This window comes from Nothoprocta perdicaria, unplaced genomic scaffold (genome assembly GCF_003342845.1).
Source record: "Nothoprocta perdicaria isolate Ctin4 unplaced genomic scaffold, notPer1 scaffold_77, whole genome shotgun sequence".
Lineage (NCBI taxonomy): Eukaryota > Metazoa > Chordata > Aves > Tinamiformes > Tinamidae > Nothoprocta > Nothoprocta perdicaria.
The window spans coordinates 549,805-565,649 of record NW_020456054.1 but is presented as its reverse complement, the minus strand read 5'-3'; the positions used below and the strand labels follow the sequence as shown (position 1 = coordinate 565,649).

The 15,845-nt window shown below is 38.1% G+C and overlaps 1 protein-coding gene across 13 annotated transcripts in view; it reads right to left on the bottom strand.

Moving 5' to 3' along the window:
* RIMS2 (regulating synaptic membrane exocytosis 2) overlaps positions 1-15,845 on the bottom strand; it is a 340,555-nt gene that overhangs the window by 65,184 nt on the left and 259,526 nt on the right. For all 13 annotated transcript variants that reach the window (XM_026051612.1, XM_026051613.1, XM_026051614.1 and 10 more), the window contains one exon: positions 1,189-1,361. In XM_026051612.1, coding sequence (XP_025907397.1) covers positions 1,189-1,361 — 173 coding nt within the window. The remainder of the gene's footprint in view (positions 1-1,188; positions 1,362-15,845) is intronic.

The window sequence follows — 15,845 nt, the reverse complement described above, 5'->3', positions numbered from 1 at the left end:
TCTTTCCCTTCCTCAGCTTGATCCTCTTGAGTCTTTTCCTCATGCCCTGATCCTTTGATTTCCTCCTTATCACAGTTGTCTGTTATCTCTTGCCCTTCCCCTTTTTCATTGATTTCTTGCTCCTTTGCCTTTTCCTCCTCCTCTTTTTCCTCCTCCTCAACAAACACCTCATCTTGTTCATCTCCTTCCAGCCCTCCCTCTTTTTTTCCCTCCATATCCCTTGTCCTTCCGAAGCCAACAAAAATAGAACAAGGCATGCAAAAGGAAAAAAGAAAAGAACAAAGTAAAGTTAGGTTCAGAGAGAAGAGCATGCATGAACTCACAAGAAAGGATATGTAAAAAAAAAAAAAAAAAAAGGGAAATATGCAGTGATAAATTTAAGCATGCTGGCCTAACCCAGATAAATTTTGACTTGGAGCTTTTTCTTAGGACAGACTTTTTAAGTCCTTCCTTGAACAAGAACTGTACAGCAATACATCATATATACAAAATCATAAATAACTGTAAAAGACACACAATTTGGTCCTAACTGTGCTCTCAWAAGCTGAGAGATGGGTAAATCATTTTTCAGAATCATTTCTCTTGAAAGGATATATTTCTATGAATTAATATTTTGATCTKATATCAATTTTTTTTCTTCAAGATGCATATGGGTTAAAATTCTCTCTCATTCATTCTGAATCCAAAGTCCCTCTGAGTGCACAWAGGGTGCAGATGAAGAAAGTTGGGACTGTTTTGCTCACAGATGCTCTGTGGACATCTTATCAAAAATTAATTCACAGTGGATATATATCTGTGCTTAAATATTAAATAAGACTTTTGCTAAAGCAGAGCAGCTCTAGTTTAAAAAGTGAATTAAGATGTTTCTCACCTTTCTGGCAAGAAGTTGCAAGTTAAACTGACTTTTTGCCACACTAAGTATCAACCTGTTTTCAGAAAATGCAAATCTAAGCACATCTAGTGACTGCTGACAGAAGACATTCTTGATCCTACATGTTAATATAAGTCAAAATGACAAACTTTTTGCTCAAAACAAATAGCATAGAGAATTAAAGCAGCATTCAATATAGAAAAGTATAAAAGAAACAGTGTTTCACAAATTCCCACAGGTTTCAATTTAGGCAGATACAGATCCTGAAATGTGATCAGTTACTCAAACAAGGTGGCCATGGCTGGTGTTGAGCTCACCTTATTTTCTTGTTTCCTCTTGGTCGCTCCGACTGGACGGACATGTAGCTGGTGCTGCTGAAGCGTGAAGCACTGCTTGTCCTTGAAACAGCTGAGACGTCGCTCACGTCGCTGTCCGAAGACTTATTGGAGACGTTGTCAGAGCCTCGCTGGGGATCCCGGCCTGACCGATACTGTAAGAGCAAAGAGACAGGGATGGTGTCAGTGACTCTACCACAAAACAGCTTTGGAGACCATCACTGATGGTATCTCCACTGCCTGTATCACCAGACTGCCTGACATTCTGATAACGGAGTTTTCAACTGTCACAGAATACAAATTATTTCTTGGTTCATATTAGTTTTACTCTGCTGTGCTATCTAGCTGAAGTTACTAGCCCCTCACTTTGATTGACAGAGTAACTTGTGCAAAACTTTCAGCTCTTCTAAAGTTAGGTTYCGCAAATCTTAGCAAAGCATATAAACCCCTGTAGAGTATTTCTTACCACAAGAATTCCCCCAGTGCCCAAAAATGAATCAGAGAGACTTAGYGACTTGCCCAAATTTGCTCAGTTAGTGAAAAAATTGAACAGGCAACAGAATTTGTTGCGGACTACAAAATAAGTGTCTCTCTTGGGGCCTATTCTATTTACAAGAATTTCTGCCTGACAAATGTTAATACTTATTTTATAAACTAAACAAACAGAAGAGATTATCAAAACAAAAGGGGAAGTGATATTGTAGCTGTGCAAATAAATCAGTATCTTGTTGAACTGTTGGGTTGGGAAGTTCAAAAGGACACAACAGCAACACCACAGGATTTAGAGAAAATTTCTACTGAGAATTTGCAAATGTTTCAAAAATTAAAAGGTGCCAACAGCATTCTGCCTTGTTGTGACCATACTCCAAACACTGACCTGCCAGCTGACGGCCTATGTGATGCAAAATGGTGTTTTGTAGAGGTATTCAAGTYACTTCTGAACAACCTGTTATGTATATCCTAGTCACACAAGTTAGCTCTAGTAAGTACTAATTCTGTGCTATTCTGCTTTGTGTTATATGKTCATACTATATTGTAGAGAGAGATTTTGTCTCTAATTACAAGCATTTCTGTGAATACAAATATCTGATTGCTTACAACCAAGAATCTTAGAAGAATGGCCATTGTAAGGTGAAATGTAAGGGCCGATTAACACTTCAAGAAGATGGCATGAGAAGATGTAAGGAACAAGAAAGAGAAGGTTTGGAGAAAACAATGGGAGAAATTATTGTACACAGAATTTCAGAAGCTAGATGAGCTGCTGGGGGGTAGCAAACTGGACTCAGTCACCTGCAGAAATTATTCACAATGTAAAGTGCTGAACTTGGGTACTTCTGCAGAAGGGAATGTTGTTGAGGTCTGGATATGAAATTTCTTCCTTTTKTAATAGTTTTACAGTAACTGCCTTCCATGAATGATCACTTGTGTATGCTTTCTTGTAAGGAAGAAGTTACACTAGGAATATCCCAAAAGACTGCACCGTGTACAGCTCCCTGAAGAATAGCATTTGAGTGCATTTTTTACCATAAATAAATGTGATACMAACTGTGAGTTATTTTCCTTGTTTTAAGGTAGAGAAAGAAAGAGCAGAAGTGTTCATGAAAGTTATACCATATACTTGTGGCAGAATCAGCAGCTGCATGTCTATGCAGACCCGCACTGCATGTCTATGCAGAATGTCTGCAAATGCTGCCCTCAGGTTCCTCATCTCCTCTAGGTATAATTTACAGTATTAAAATTTATGCACAGAGCATTCTACCTCCCCTCCTTGGTTTTAAAATATGACTGCATGCCATAAACCTATAAAATAATTTTTAGTGTTTAAATGTTGGTAAATTTAATGACTGATTTATTAATGTCATCAGTATTTTTGTCCAATAAAAAGAAAATAGGTATTCTTTATTAGCAAAATCATTTGGAAACATAAAAATCAGTGACTGAACAACTGTACTGATCAGCAAAGACATGGGAATATACTAGAACTTCCTTCTTTTGCTGAGACTCCTGTTAAAAAACAACTGCTAACATACTAGAGAAGAAAATAATCACTATATAACAGCAGTCAAGCCTCGCAAAATGTGGGTGTATCTAGTCTTACCTTCTCAGTTTCACCCAGTTAACCTTCCCTAGGGGATTACGACCTTGAAGTCACAGGTAGTGACAACACAGAGAAGACTGTTTTGAAAAAGTTGGTTCAGCCTTAAGTTCAGCCTTAAGTTCAGCCTTATACTACCAAGTCTACGGAGCATAGCCTGGTATCCTGGGCTGCTACCAGCACTGCAAGGGCAATGCAGAGCTCCCTCCAGGCCAACCTCTCACCGTGTGCTTAAGCTCCTACGCCTAAACTGGGCTGCCTGTCACGCCGAGCCCCATCCTGCTCCACCACTGGTGCCCAGTAGAGTTAATGTATAGCTAAATCCTATGTGCTTATAKGAGCAGCTGTCATATTTACAGTGGCTAGTGACCTCTGTGAACATTGCAGACTTCATGTGGCCATACTGGAGGGAAATAAGACAGACCATAGTTTCAGATGGAAATAACTGATGGAATTGTTAATTAAATTCCAATTAGAGACTAGGTAATTACTTGTGGTGACTGGCAGGAGAACAGATGTAGACCTGCAGCTTTCCYAGTGTGCTTGCCAGGCAGGCAGTGAAAATGGAGCTTCTGAATGAAACACAGCCAAGGCGCAGGACGTGACAAGCAGCTCCTCACTCCTATAAAGTCACTCTAACAGGTTGTTCCTACAGGACAGGCAAAGWCTCAAAACCCCATGGTTTTGTCAGCCACACTGCTACACTGGTAATCCAACTCCATCCCTTAAAAATACATTTTAATGTGCCTCATGTATTTCATATATAAAATCAGACATATATAAACCAGACATAACCACCATGCCTAAATGAAACAGCCCAATTGTATTTTTATTTTAAAGACAACTAGCATAGTACTAATAATTTAGTGCTGTACAGTGAGAATGAAGACTTGCAAAATCATCAATAACTACATAAAAGTAAATTATTCCTGAACTATGAGGGGAGAAAGGYACCATTACCCAGTGTCTTTTTCTTTCATAGGTAAAAGTATTTTCCATTGAGTTATTTCAGATTAGGCCAAATAAATATTATTTTATTCTTACTATTTTAGGATATTTTAGATTTGGAATAAAGAATGTTCTAGAGGRACTTCTCATTAAATTCAAATGTCTTCTTAATATTTTTATTTTTAAAACTCTCACTAAATATTTACCTATTCTCTTAATTGCAACCCCAGCATCTCTTAACTGTCTACCAAAATAAAGTCTAGAATCTAAATTGTCCATCTTTTTGGATAAAGCTCAAATACTTYAATCTCATCCATAAAGTCTGGTCTCAAATACTGTTCTGTTCTTACTCCAGTGGTCTCCATCCCCTACATTTCTGACCATATCTGACTCCATTTTAAGGTTTGCATCCTAACTTTAAGTCTATTTGTTTCAGTATCTTCACAAAACAGAAGATAAAACATGCTGTTTGCCTGACAAAAGCTGTTCAGGTATTTTAGTYTTACAGTTGTTTCTGAAACTGTAAATCAACATGAAACAGCTTCCAAAGAGCTCCTTTGCCCTCTGGCTTCAAGTGAAATGACACTTCCATTGTRTGAGTCTGGATTTTAAAAAAGTATCCCATTTCCAGTATTGACTATCTTATATCATAYAGCCTGGCTGCAAAACATTATACACATTCTTTATATATCTTTTTTTCAGTTTCTATGAGGCTAAAGGCACTATATTATTCCTTATTTTTCTTYCTCCAAATTTCACTGATTTTTTTTTAAGAAAAGGCACCCACTCTACAACTAAAAAGACCATTATGTATGAAGTGCCTCCTATCTGCGAGACTGCTGCCTTGTCCTCTCCCTGTCCACAGCTGTCTTTCAGTTCCTCTTCTCTCAGACCTAACATCAGCTGTGCTACAATCAGTACAAGGGTACATGTGATTCCCAAGGGCTGACGTTTGGATCCCACCTGGGTGAAAAACCTCTGTACATTCTTCCTTCCCAAGAAACCATTGGCACAGGAGCAGTAAGGGAGCYGTGTGTGCACCCACAGCTTCCCTGGGTCGGGCAGCCAGGAGRTAAGGACTGTGGCAAAGGGTAACCACCTGCAACACAGGCTAAATCAATGATATTTCTTTTAATATTAATATTATGCTAACAGCCACTGAAGTATCAAAATGAACTCTTGAATTTCCCCATGTTGGAGAGCTATGTCTCTTTCATTTGAAAGAGGTGAAAGTTTCATTTTCAACCTAATCAAGATTCTTATAATATAGCCAGGATTCTGTACTTTATGACCTGTAAGCAAAAATACCCCAACTCTTCCAGAAGCTTCAACAATAGGTCTGTTGCAAGCAGATGAAAAATGACTCTCAGTATTTCTAATACAAAGATGTTTTTTTTCCCATTTGCTGTGTTAAATGCTATTGATCCTATCAAACAAGTTCTAAATTTCTTAAAACCACTGCATTCTTAAAACCTCTACATTCTTAAAACCTCCACATTGAAAGCATTAGCTGGAGACAACAAAAAGTGACATTTAGGTGGCTGTGCCAATACTTCACAACTGTGATAAAATAGTTTCCTGCAGTGGTAAATTCAAGATTATTAATGCTGAAAAATACCTGCTCCAACTTTGTTCCTGCAAACATTTCTGACCCGCTTGTGAACTGCCATTATATGACTGACAGGCTATATGGAACTGACAGGCTATATGGAACTACAGCTGCTGTGGTACTTATTTTTCAAAAGAAATTGTATTGGAATCTCTGATTCAAAGGGAGTTTTTAGTGTTTTGTATTGCTTTAATCTATTGTTACTAGTCTTCTATCTTGGATTATACAGTCATGCTGTCATCCAGGCAATTGAAATTGTCAGGGGTTTCCAACTGCCTTTCTCTTTTATTATCATTTTTTTTTTCCTTTTTTATGGCCTACATTGCATTTACATAGAAGCAATTAAGTCTGGTCAATGTTTCTACTAATCAAACTGTTGGGAAGATGGTTTCAGACTATTGTCCATTGTCCTATCCCAACAAGATTAACGAACCATTCTGGACTTTTTCAATAGTCCTTTGCCAAGCTCACAAAAGCTCTTGAGCAGCCAGAGCACAGCAATTGTATGAGATTTTCTGTAATTTCAACYGGAGCTTCTGGTTCAAGTTTGCAGCCTCAAAAGGCACTGTGAACTTTAGTTACCATACAGCATTTGAATGAATGTTATTAGATTGTTTAATTGTTGTTGAATCTTCTTCTAGTRGTGCCCAAAGAAGTATGCCAATAAAAGTAGAACTGAAAATTTCTAACACAATAATGACACTATATTTACGTAAAGCAAAAGATTTTAAGTTATTTCACACATACCATGTACAAATATGTAGAGAGGACATTTGTTWAGCTTTATACTGAAAAAAATCTGAAGAGGCACAAGAGGACGAAGCTGCCAAGCACACAATTTCCAGTCAGCCAYTTCAATAAACAGTSGTTAGTTCTGTTACTCCTGTCAGGSCAGCTCAAGGCAATTGAGGTCTAGCCTAGTCAGCCTCTGTCTCTGCTTTGGCAACCAGTTGCCATCACCTGGCACCCATCCATCCTCTGGGTCTGAGCAGGCAAGTTAATTCCCCCACTACTCTGCTATAAGGTGCACAATAGTCTCAACAGTTGCCTTGTGCTCCTCAATATGGAGCTCTAGCTCAAAACCATCCTGACTTCTGCTTTGTAGTCCTGGGGAGGTTCCCTTTTCTTACTCTAAATTCTTGGATCCTGCTTTCCCAGCCCTGCATTTAGCTTCTGATCAGTCCCTTTGGTACTACTTCAACCCTGGTCTTCAAGCAGCTGCTACTTTGCATTATGCGCCCCTTGGCTTCCTGGCCCAGTTGTGCCTCTCCAATAATCTTGTCTTGCAGTGAAATAAAAGACAGAGTTACAAATAGTGGAGTTACTTCTGAGCACTCTGGTGCCTGTGTCAGTAAGTCCAGCTGGAGGTAAATCAGCACCCAGGCCATCAGTCCTTGTACTCCTCATCCAGCCTCATTTTTCCCCCATTATTCATGAAATTCCACCCTGCTTTTACTTTGAATGGGATGAACGAACTATAACCAGATTTGTGAATCCCACCTTCTAAACCATCCTAAACTCCAGTGAAGCTAAGGCACTTGTTAGAAAGGAATGTCTATACTGCAACTGGACACACGGAAAAAAAAAAAAAAAAGTAGTTCAAGTCCTCATGTCTTTCACTTAATGGTTTGGCATGCCCTCTATTTACTGATTTCACAGACTTACTGAACACAGACAGTTCATGCACTGTCTCCCAAAGGGGTCCTAAAACAAGGCAGAAATCCAGAGAACCTCCATGCTACTGCTGGGGCTAAGCCATGCTGCAAACAGCATCCTATTGCCAAGCTGAAAAAAGATCAAGAAAGTCAGCATTGAAAAAAAAAACATCTAAGAAGTCAGACTTTTCAGTCAATCAGCCTACCCASAGAGATTCTGCAGTCTCTATCCATGAAGGTTTTCAAATTACAGCTGAATAAAGCCATGAGCAGCCTGGTCTGATCAGCCTGATTGCTGATCCCACCTTGGGCACTAGAGACCTCCTGAGGTCCCCTACAACTGAATTAATCTGGAAGCTTATGGGTCAGGCTGCTCTAAGAGCTGAGGAAGAAGCTTTAATGGCAGCAGTTATGCACTACATCACTACACGATCGTATAAGGAGAAGTGAAAATCCATAAGGAAAATCAAAAGCCTAGAGGCAAGACGGGCAAAAATCATGGGCTTCACATACCCTGGCATATGATGTATTCTTTTAGGAGATCCCTGAGAGCACAATATGAAATAAATATTGTAGAATGCTGGAAAAGATTCTGGGATTACCTCAAGGAGAAGTTTTAAGGCCTTCAAATATTTGGTAAAGCAGTAAGCATTAAAGCAGCTCCAAAGAGGTACCTGGGCACTTTAGTGAGCTTGAGATTTAACCTTCCAATAGACATCTGCTGTGAAAAAAATCTGTTCCTGCAATCAGTTTCAAAACACTGAGTAGTTCTTTATTATACAGTATGATTTTTGAAAGATTAAGACAACCTCTAATTTCAGTTGCACTGATATATACTTTTATCCAGCAAAGAACATTGATGTGCTTTCCCAGAGACAGCTTTATCCAGTCCAGAGGACTAAATGTTCTCATTTAAGCCTAGGTCAGGACCACATTTTGTGAATTTCGAAAAGATACTGCAAATTTTCTCTTCAGTGTATAACGTTACCATACTGCTTCAAAAAATGGAATGGGTGTTATTCAAACACTCATATGAGAAATGCAGTGGGTAAAAGACAGTCGATTAACATAACTGAAAAGCAATTTGAAAAGACAAATAAAGCAACATTGCAACAATTTATAAGCATCACTTGAAAAAATGCACAAAAGGTAATCCAAGATTTGTTATGAGCTGGAGTGACAATCTGAAGTTTATAAAGCACAAGCAGGATACTTCATAATATCTCAACAAAAGCTGCCTTAAATTAATAACCTGTAGAGAGAGCTTCCATGCCAAATCATTAAGCTACTGGAACTGGACTCCAGAATATGACTAGTCATAATAACGAGAGGCTTAAACTGGCCCTGGCAGTACTAGCCTGCAATGGTGGCAATCACAGAATCACAGAATATTCAAGGTTGGAAGGGACCTCTAGAGRTCATCTAGTCCAACCTTCCTGCTCAAGCAGGCACACCTAGAGCATGTAGCACAGGGAGGCATCCAGGCAGGTTTTGAAGACCTCCAGAGAAGTATGACTGTTGCACAGTACAGATGTGTATAAGTACAGATGTGTATAAGTAGGTATAAGTGTGTATAAGTACAGATGTGTATAAGTAGGTATCTACTTTAAAAAATAACAGAACGACTTTGTATTCTCTACCAAGGAAGACAACAGAGATTTTTAACAAGAGTCTGAATGATTATGTTTTGCATGATTAAGCATGCAAGCATGATGAAGTTTCGCAAAGTGCTAGGCTGTTCAGATAGATGAAATGACATCGAAAGAAAAAAAAATCAAATACAGCATAGAGCTAGGATGACATAGCTATAATTGACTATATAAACTGGAATAAAGAGAAAAATCTTTATGTCACCTCTGGATGGGCATTGTGTCCATTGTGTCCACAGGGCACAATATAACTGAACCCTATATAAAATCTGGTGATTCCAGTATGCCCTCGTAAGTGACAGACAAACCACAGATTGTCCTCATATTGCCAGAATATTCAAAAGTACTTTTGACAAAAAGCAAAGATTTTTAAGAAATACCTACATTATATGAAGGTAAATAAATAAAAGCTTAAAAAAATACTCTTTAATGATAATTAAAAGGCACATGGGACAATGAGGGACAATCAATGTTTGATGCTAAAATAATTCAGAAGAGCAGGCAAATGAAAAATCAAAGAAATCTCTTCCTATAATATGTTTGSAGCAATTGCTATCCAAGATCCCTTTCATATTGGTGACTTTCTGGTCTGTTTATTTCTATTTTTAAAAGGGCACAGAGTCAATCACCAGGTCTCACTTCAAGTAAACAAGTCCATGGATGACTTTGAGACAGTACAAAACAGATTCTATATATAAAACATCTTTTCAAGCTTCCCAGCCTCTTCTCAATTGCTAAATGTTAGCTTTTTGACTGTCTTATACAGAAGGAGTAAGATCTATTTAACATAATATCTATGTGATATTTATCAGCTGTCCTTTAGCATTCCTGAGCACTGTGCCAAGCCTACTGAAGAAACAGCTTCATGGACAGGGTGTTCACTGTCAAAAACTTGACCTGCAAAAAAGCAGATGTCCAAGGCTTCACAGTGTAATACATTTAATAGCATATCCAGTGCTTTATCTCCCGGTGAACTCCAGCATTTTTGTAGATCTCACAGAATCATTTATGTGTTTTGATTATTTGTTACTGTTCCCCAAGTGGTTCACAAGCCAATTCTATCACCACTGCTCTCAAGCTCTCTTCCTCTCTGTAAAGTCCTGCCACCTCAAAAGCAATTTATTTTATTTTTTAGGAAAGGTAACAAGGTAGGACTTCTGCTGTGTTTAAGAAATCCTATCTTGGGTATGCTTTTTCTAGGCTTCCTCCAGATGTTATTGCACAAAGTCAATTGTTCAAGTCAAACACTATCCAAGAGTTGGATTTTTATCTGATTTCTTCACTTCTACGTTAGCCTTTGTGTCACATAAAAAAAAAAAAAAAGACAAAAATATGGAAAGGCAACCATCTTTGACTATCTTATTACATAATCCCTGTCTCACCACACCTTACTTCACCCCAAAAGACTGCTAAACAAATCTGCCAGTTTGAGAACAGAAGCAAAAAATTCCTTCCCCTTAGTCCTACTTTCTTTATGTAACATTTAAATATGACTTTCACCGAATTTGTCCTGGGACGTAGCACCTTCAAAGGAATTCATGCCGAAGAGAACAGCTGGATTGCCACATGGGCCATCTGGTGAGTGCTTATTCCTGCAAGCAGAAGTGCCTAAGGACCATGAGTAACACARTTGCTCAAGAACGGGATATAAATACAGCTTTGTGTGGCTCTGCCTAAAAAGTCCTAAAAAAGTGTTTATTTCAAGGAGAAAAGACTCCAATATTAAGGATAATTTGAGGGAAAGTCCCATAATGTTTTTTTTTCACTGATTCTCAAGGATACATCTTAAGAAATTCCTGTGCCACGATAAAGACTGATGGCCTACATATTTTCTGCTGATTCATGTCTAAAAGGGAAACAAATGCCCAAGATGTGAATATCACCATCTCTATATTCATCTTAGTGGAATTAAACCTCATACAGAACATTGCTTTCCCTCCAGAATAGATTTTCTCCTCACCTATATCCCTATTACGTTGGTAACCAGGGAAAGAGGTTGCAGGGACTTTGGAAAATGCAGTCTGCACCTCAGGAATTAAAAATACTTATTTGCATTGCACTTTGGTTCTCAAAGAGGAAGAAATTATGGAATGCATATTGCTGATATCCTTCGTATCACTTTTTAAGTATTAGAGATATTTATTTGGTTTACTTCCTCTCAGGTCTAATTTGAATTCACTTCTATCATAAATATGCAATAGGTAATATCATTAATTGCAGTTTCAACTTAACATGAAACATTTTAACAGCAGAATAATATTACATAATATTTCAGGAAAAGTAGCAAAAAAGAATTGACTATACAAGGAGTTTAAATTATTTCATAAAAGATATATATTAAAACTACTCTGGGTGAAAATTTTATGTGAACACTTTGAAGTTCTTTGAGTGACTACAAATAATAAGGATCTTGATAATACTTATCATTATAGATCATCATAGAGGGTGCTGTCCTTAGCATAGCATTTCCTAACCTTATGTGACTGGGAACTAGTTTCAAACTGTGAAAGAATACACTGCTAACACTGCCTCCTACGTAACACTCCAGTTAGTTTTACAGTTCTTGAAGCTGCAAGTTTGCCTGTTAGCAGAAGCCAACTTACGTTATATTCCCTTCAGCACAAAAAAAATTCTATTGCAAAATATTTGGCATTTTATTTTCAGAAATTCATAACTTGTAGATAAAATAGATTAAAAAATAGCTAGTGGTTTCAYATTAAACTGCAGGAGTATACACGTTATTAGATTTCTTTTTGTTGTTAGCTGATGTTATGCGTTGTTCTGCAAAGAACAAAGAAAGGCYGAGATAGCCTGGTTATATAAAATACATAGGATCTAAGATATCGAGATATGATGAGAATAATATAAAAGAATTTAGATATCTGGCCCAGTCTTAAGGTAAAGCCTTATGAGCCAATTGGAAAAATAAAATTGCAGAAAATTGCAGAAACAAGATTACAGAACAGAGCCAAATATGAGCCAAATATGAGCCAAAATTTTCTACAGCAATACAAGTTTAACTACAGGAAAATTACATAAGTTTGGGTGTATAATATTATTTTTCTTAAGATGMACTGAAGTGCAGTTCCCCAACCTTTTTTTCAACTGTTACACAAAGGATATGAGATGAAAAAGCATACCTTCTCCAAGATACAGATACAGCACAAGATATTTTTTTGGGGGGAAAAAAAAAAAGGAGAGGGCAGGGTTCTACTTATTCAGCCTGTATTTAATTTCATTTGATAATTTTAGATAAAATTGTTTTTTACTGTATCTTGGAGCACTACTAATAGAAAAGCTTGCTACAATAAATAAGTCATTTTATAATTTATCTTAATAATAAACATGAGCTGAGTACATGTTTGACTTTGTTCAGATACAGGACTTTTTTAGAAAAGCTTTTATTTTTTTAATGTTATATCTTGTTATTATTCACCAATTCTAGCCTGCTGTCAGTGAAAGCTGTGATAAAACAATGATTTCCATCTGTAGCAGGATAATACTCTTTCTGATGCATTATTAAAGAAAGTATTCTATTACCTAAATCAATATTAATTCTCACAAGCAAAGACTTTTCTTCCAAAAGACAGTCTGAGACAACACAGGTTACGTGGGCCCCACAGATAATTTCATGTTTTAATGACATTCTTACTAAAGGAACAAGGATTTTATTAAAGGAGGATAACCTTGCACTGCAGTTCCAAGGTCCTGATCCAACTTCTATTAGCTTCTTTGTGCAGAATCAGCTTCTGCAGACTAATGGCAGCGTGCATTAAACAACCCAATTCTTCACATATGCTAAATGCAAAAGGGAAGCTTGCAGTCACATTTATAGTCACTAAAATTGACTGTGCAAAATYAAGCATTTAAGGTGCTTCAAAAAGAGCAACCACAATGACAAAAAAGTAATACCTTGGGGAAACCTGATACAGATGCATAGCTTTTTTTCTTGCGTGACAGGCAGCAAATAGATCACCAAAATCCTCCCAAAATATTTGGAAATAACGTCGGTGAAGTGGCAAAAAAATCCTGATTTCTTCGGGATTTCTATTAAAGAAACTAAATCATTACAGAAAAAACCCATGCTGCACTACACTAAAACTCCACAGTGATAAGACTAATATATGGGGCTCATTATTATAACCAATACATCTTTAGTGAAGAATTCAAATGATGCAGCAAGGTTCTGGGTGCCTCCTAGGTGAGCRGAGGCCCCGCTGGGCAGCAAGGGCCACCCCTGCTCAGCAACCCCCCCAGCTCTTCAGCTAAAATCCTCAGCATCAGATCAAGCTCGGCTCCACAGCAGCCGTTCCCACCTCCCCACCCCACCCAAGGAGGGGTGCAAGCCCCTCCTTGATTTCCCAAGTCAAGAGCCTGGCAAACTGCTCTGGCCTTGCAAGGACSACTGCTCTGCCCGTGCTGGCTTTCAAATGCAAACATTGCCCCTATTCTGCATRGCATGGAATTAAGCGTTAGAAACTGCGGGCTGGGCAACACTGTGTTATCAGGATTATTGACTTTTCTCGTCTAGGGTTCCCCCACTACTGGAGAAATTCATTTAMCTTCCTGTGTTTTCTGTTTCTGAATGTCCCACTTCAGTATCTAGATACTAAGCATGTGTTTCCTTCCTGTCAAATTTGTTTCTTGCACTCCCTAAATTTTCTGTTCTGTAATCCTGTTTCTGCAATTTTCTGCAATTTTATTTTTCCAATTGATTATAATGGATTTTCAGAGTGAAATCAGGCCACTGATTTTACTTTGTACATTCAGAAATCATTTTTTTCCTCTTTGGGATTCATCAGATAAGGTAAATTTTCATAACATTTTAAAACTCTGGTTTCTTCATATTAGCCGCATAGGCTTACATGCAAACTAAAAAAATGGCTGAAAAATTACACAAAGCACATGCACACAAGTCAAGACATCCAATAGAACAATCTGCTTTCAGATCATAGAATCAGAGAATCCTTAAGGTTGGAAGGGCCCTCTAGAGATCACCTAGTCCAACCCTGCTGAACACACAGGCACACCTAGAGCATGTGGCACAGGGTGGCATCCAGGTGGGTTTGGAAGATCTCCAGAAAAGGAGACTCCACAATCTCTCTTGGCAGCCTGTTATGTCTATATTTTGGCCATTATCACGATACCTGAATGCAGTACTTGTATTACCAGAGTATAACATTCAAGCACACTCTTAAATCTCTATCAGAGACCTGGTTACATACTCAAGACTCAAGAAAATACTAAAAGATCATCAAAACTGAAAGAAATTTAAAGAGAACTTGAATTAAGTGAGGAGGAAAAAGGTTAACAACACTAAAATCACATAAAAATGTAAAATAACATAAATAGAAATATAAATCATATAGTCTATATCTATATTCAGGGTCACTAAACTACATTTCACCCATGAGCAAACACAGGAGCAATAAAGAAAGGTCTTCTTCATTGTCAGGCATTTTAGAGTCCAAATCTAGAATTCTGAAAATATTTTATTTCATTTCAAAGCTTTTAAGCTTTGAGCTTTTGAGCTATTTCAATATACAGACTTATATCTAGAGGAAGTAAAATTTCAACATGAGCACTTCACAAACTTTTCATGACAAAAAACAAAATAAAATAAAATACTTGATTAAAAGTATGAATGCTAGCTTCTTTGTTAATTTTTAATATTTCTAATTGCATTCTTAACAATTGAAGTTGTAAGAAATAATTTGAGGATCACTGAGGCATACTCACACCTGCTACAACCTGCCAAAGTATTACCAGGCAGATCATGATCTTTCTTCAAAATCCTGAGATCTAAGCTTGCATTTTCACAGAAAATTGCCAATTCAAAGTAACATAAATAAACACCTTTTAGATAGTACTGCTATCAGTTCAATATCTTATTTGCTTGGGTTTTCGTTCAATCCTCCCCTTTCCAAGGATTTCCAGAAGTACCAAAGTGCCAACTGTTTCTGTAGCAATCTCTGCAGCTCTATGGATTGTTGTCTGAAGTGCACATCTGTTTTGCTTTTTGAGGAGGAGGCAAACACATCCCCAAAACACCCTGAAATTAACTGTTTCTATCACACCATAGGTTGAAGAGCACAAGAACTGTACCAATGACACATCTGCTTACTGCAGGCTCCAATGAACACCTGGATGAAATGGCAGGGTRAGACAAGACCAATAGTTAAGGACCTGCCTCTTCTGTATCTTACTCTACCTCTTCCACTTCTAGCACTACAGCTCTTGCCTTTTGCATATTCCTTCATACAGATAGTCTTCAATGAGGTACTCGAACCATTGCTGAATCCAAGTGTTCCAGTCTTTGGAACTGCACCTTTTCAGTGTCTATATGTTCCATGGGCATTTCAGTGGTGTCTATACTAGGGATGCCTGAAAATGCACAAGGGGGCTCAGTGGGAATGGCTACAGGAAGGGGTCAGTCACCCAACGCTATCCATTTCACCCCCAGGAGAGCCCATGGCAGCAGCAGTGAGTGAGAACTGAGGCAGAAGGGAGGTGGTGAGAGCAGTGTGTGAACTGGACTCAAATAAGCAGGACCCAGCTGCAGCCAGCACCCTGCTCTCCCTTCCCTGGGCTCTCACCGTGGTCCTTCTCTTTTCACAGGGCATCTTGCCCTAATATTTTCACTCTGATGGCAATGTGATCTCAGGTTTTCTTGCATGTTAGCT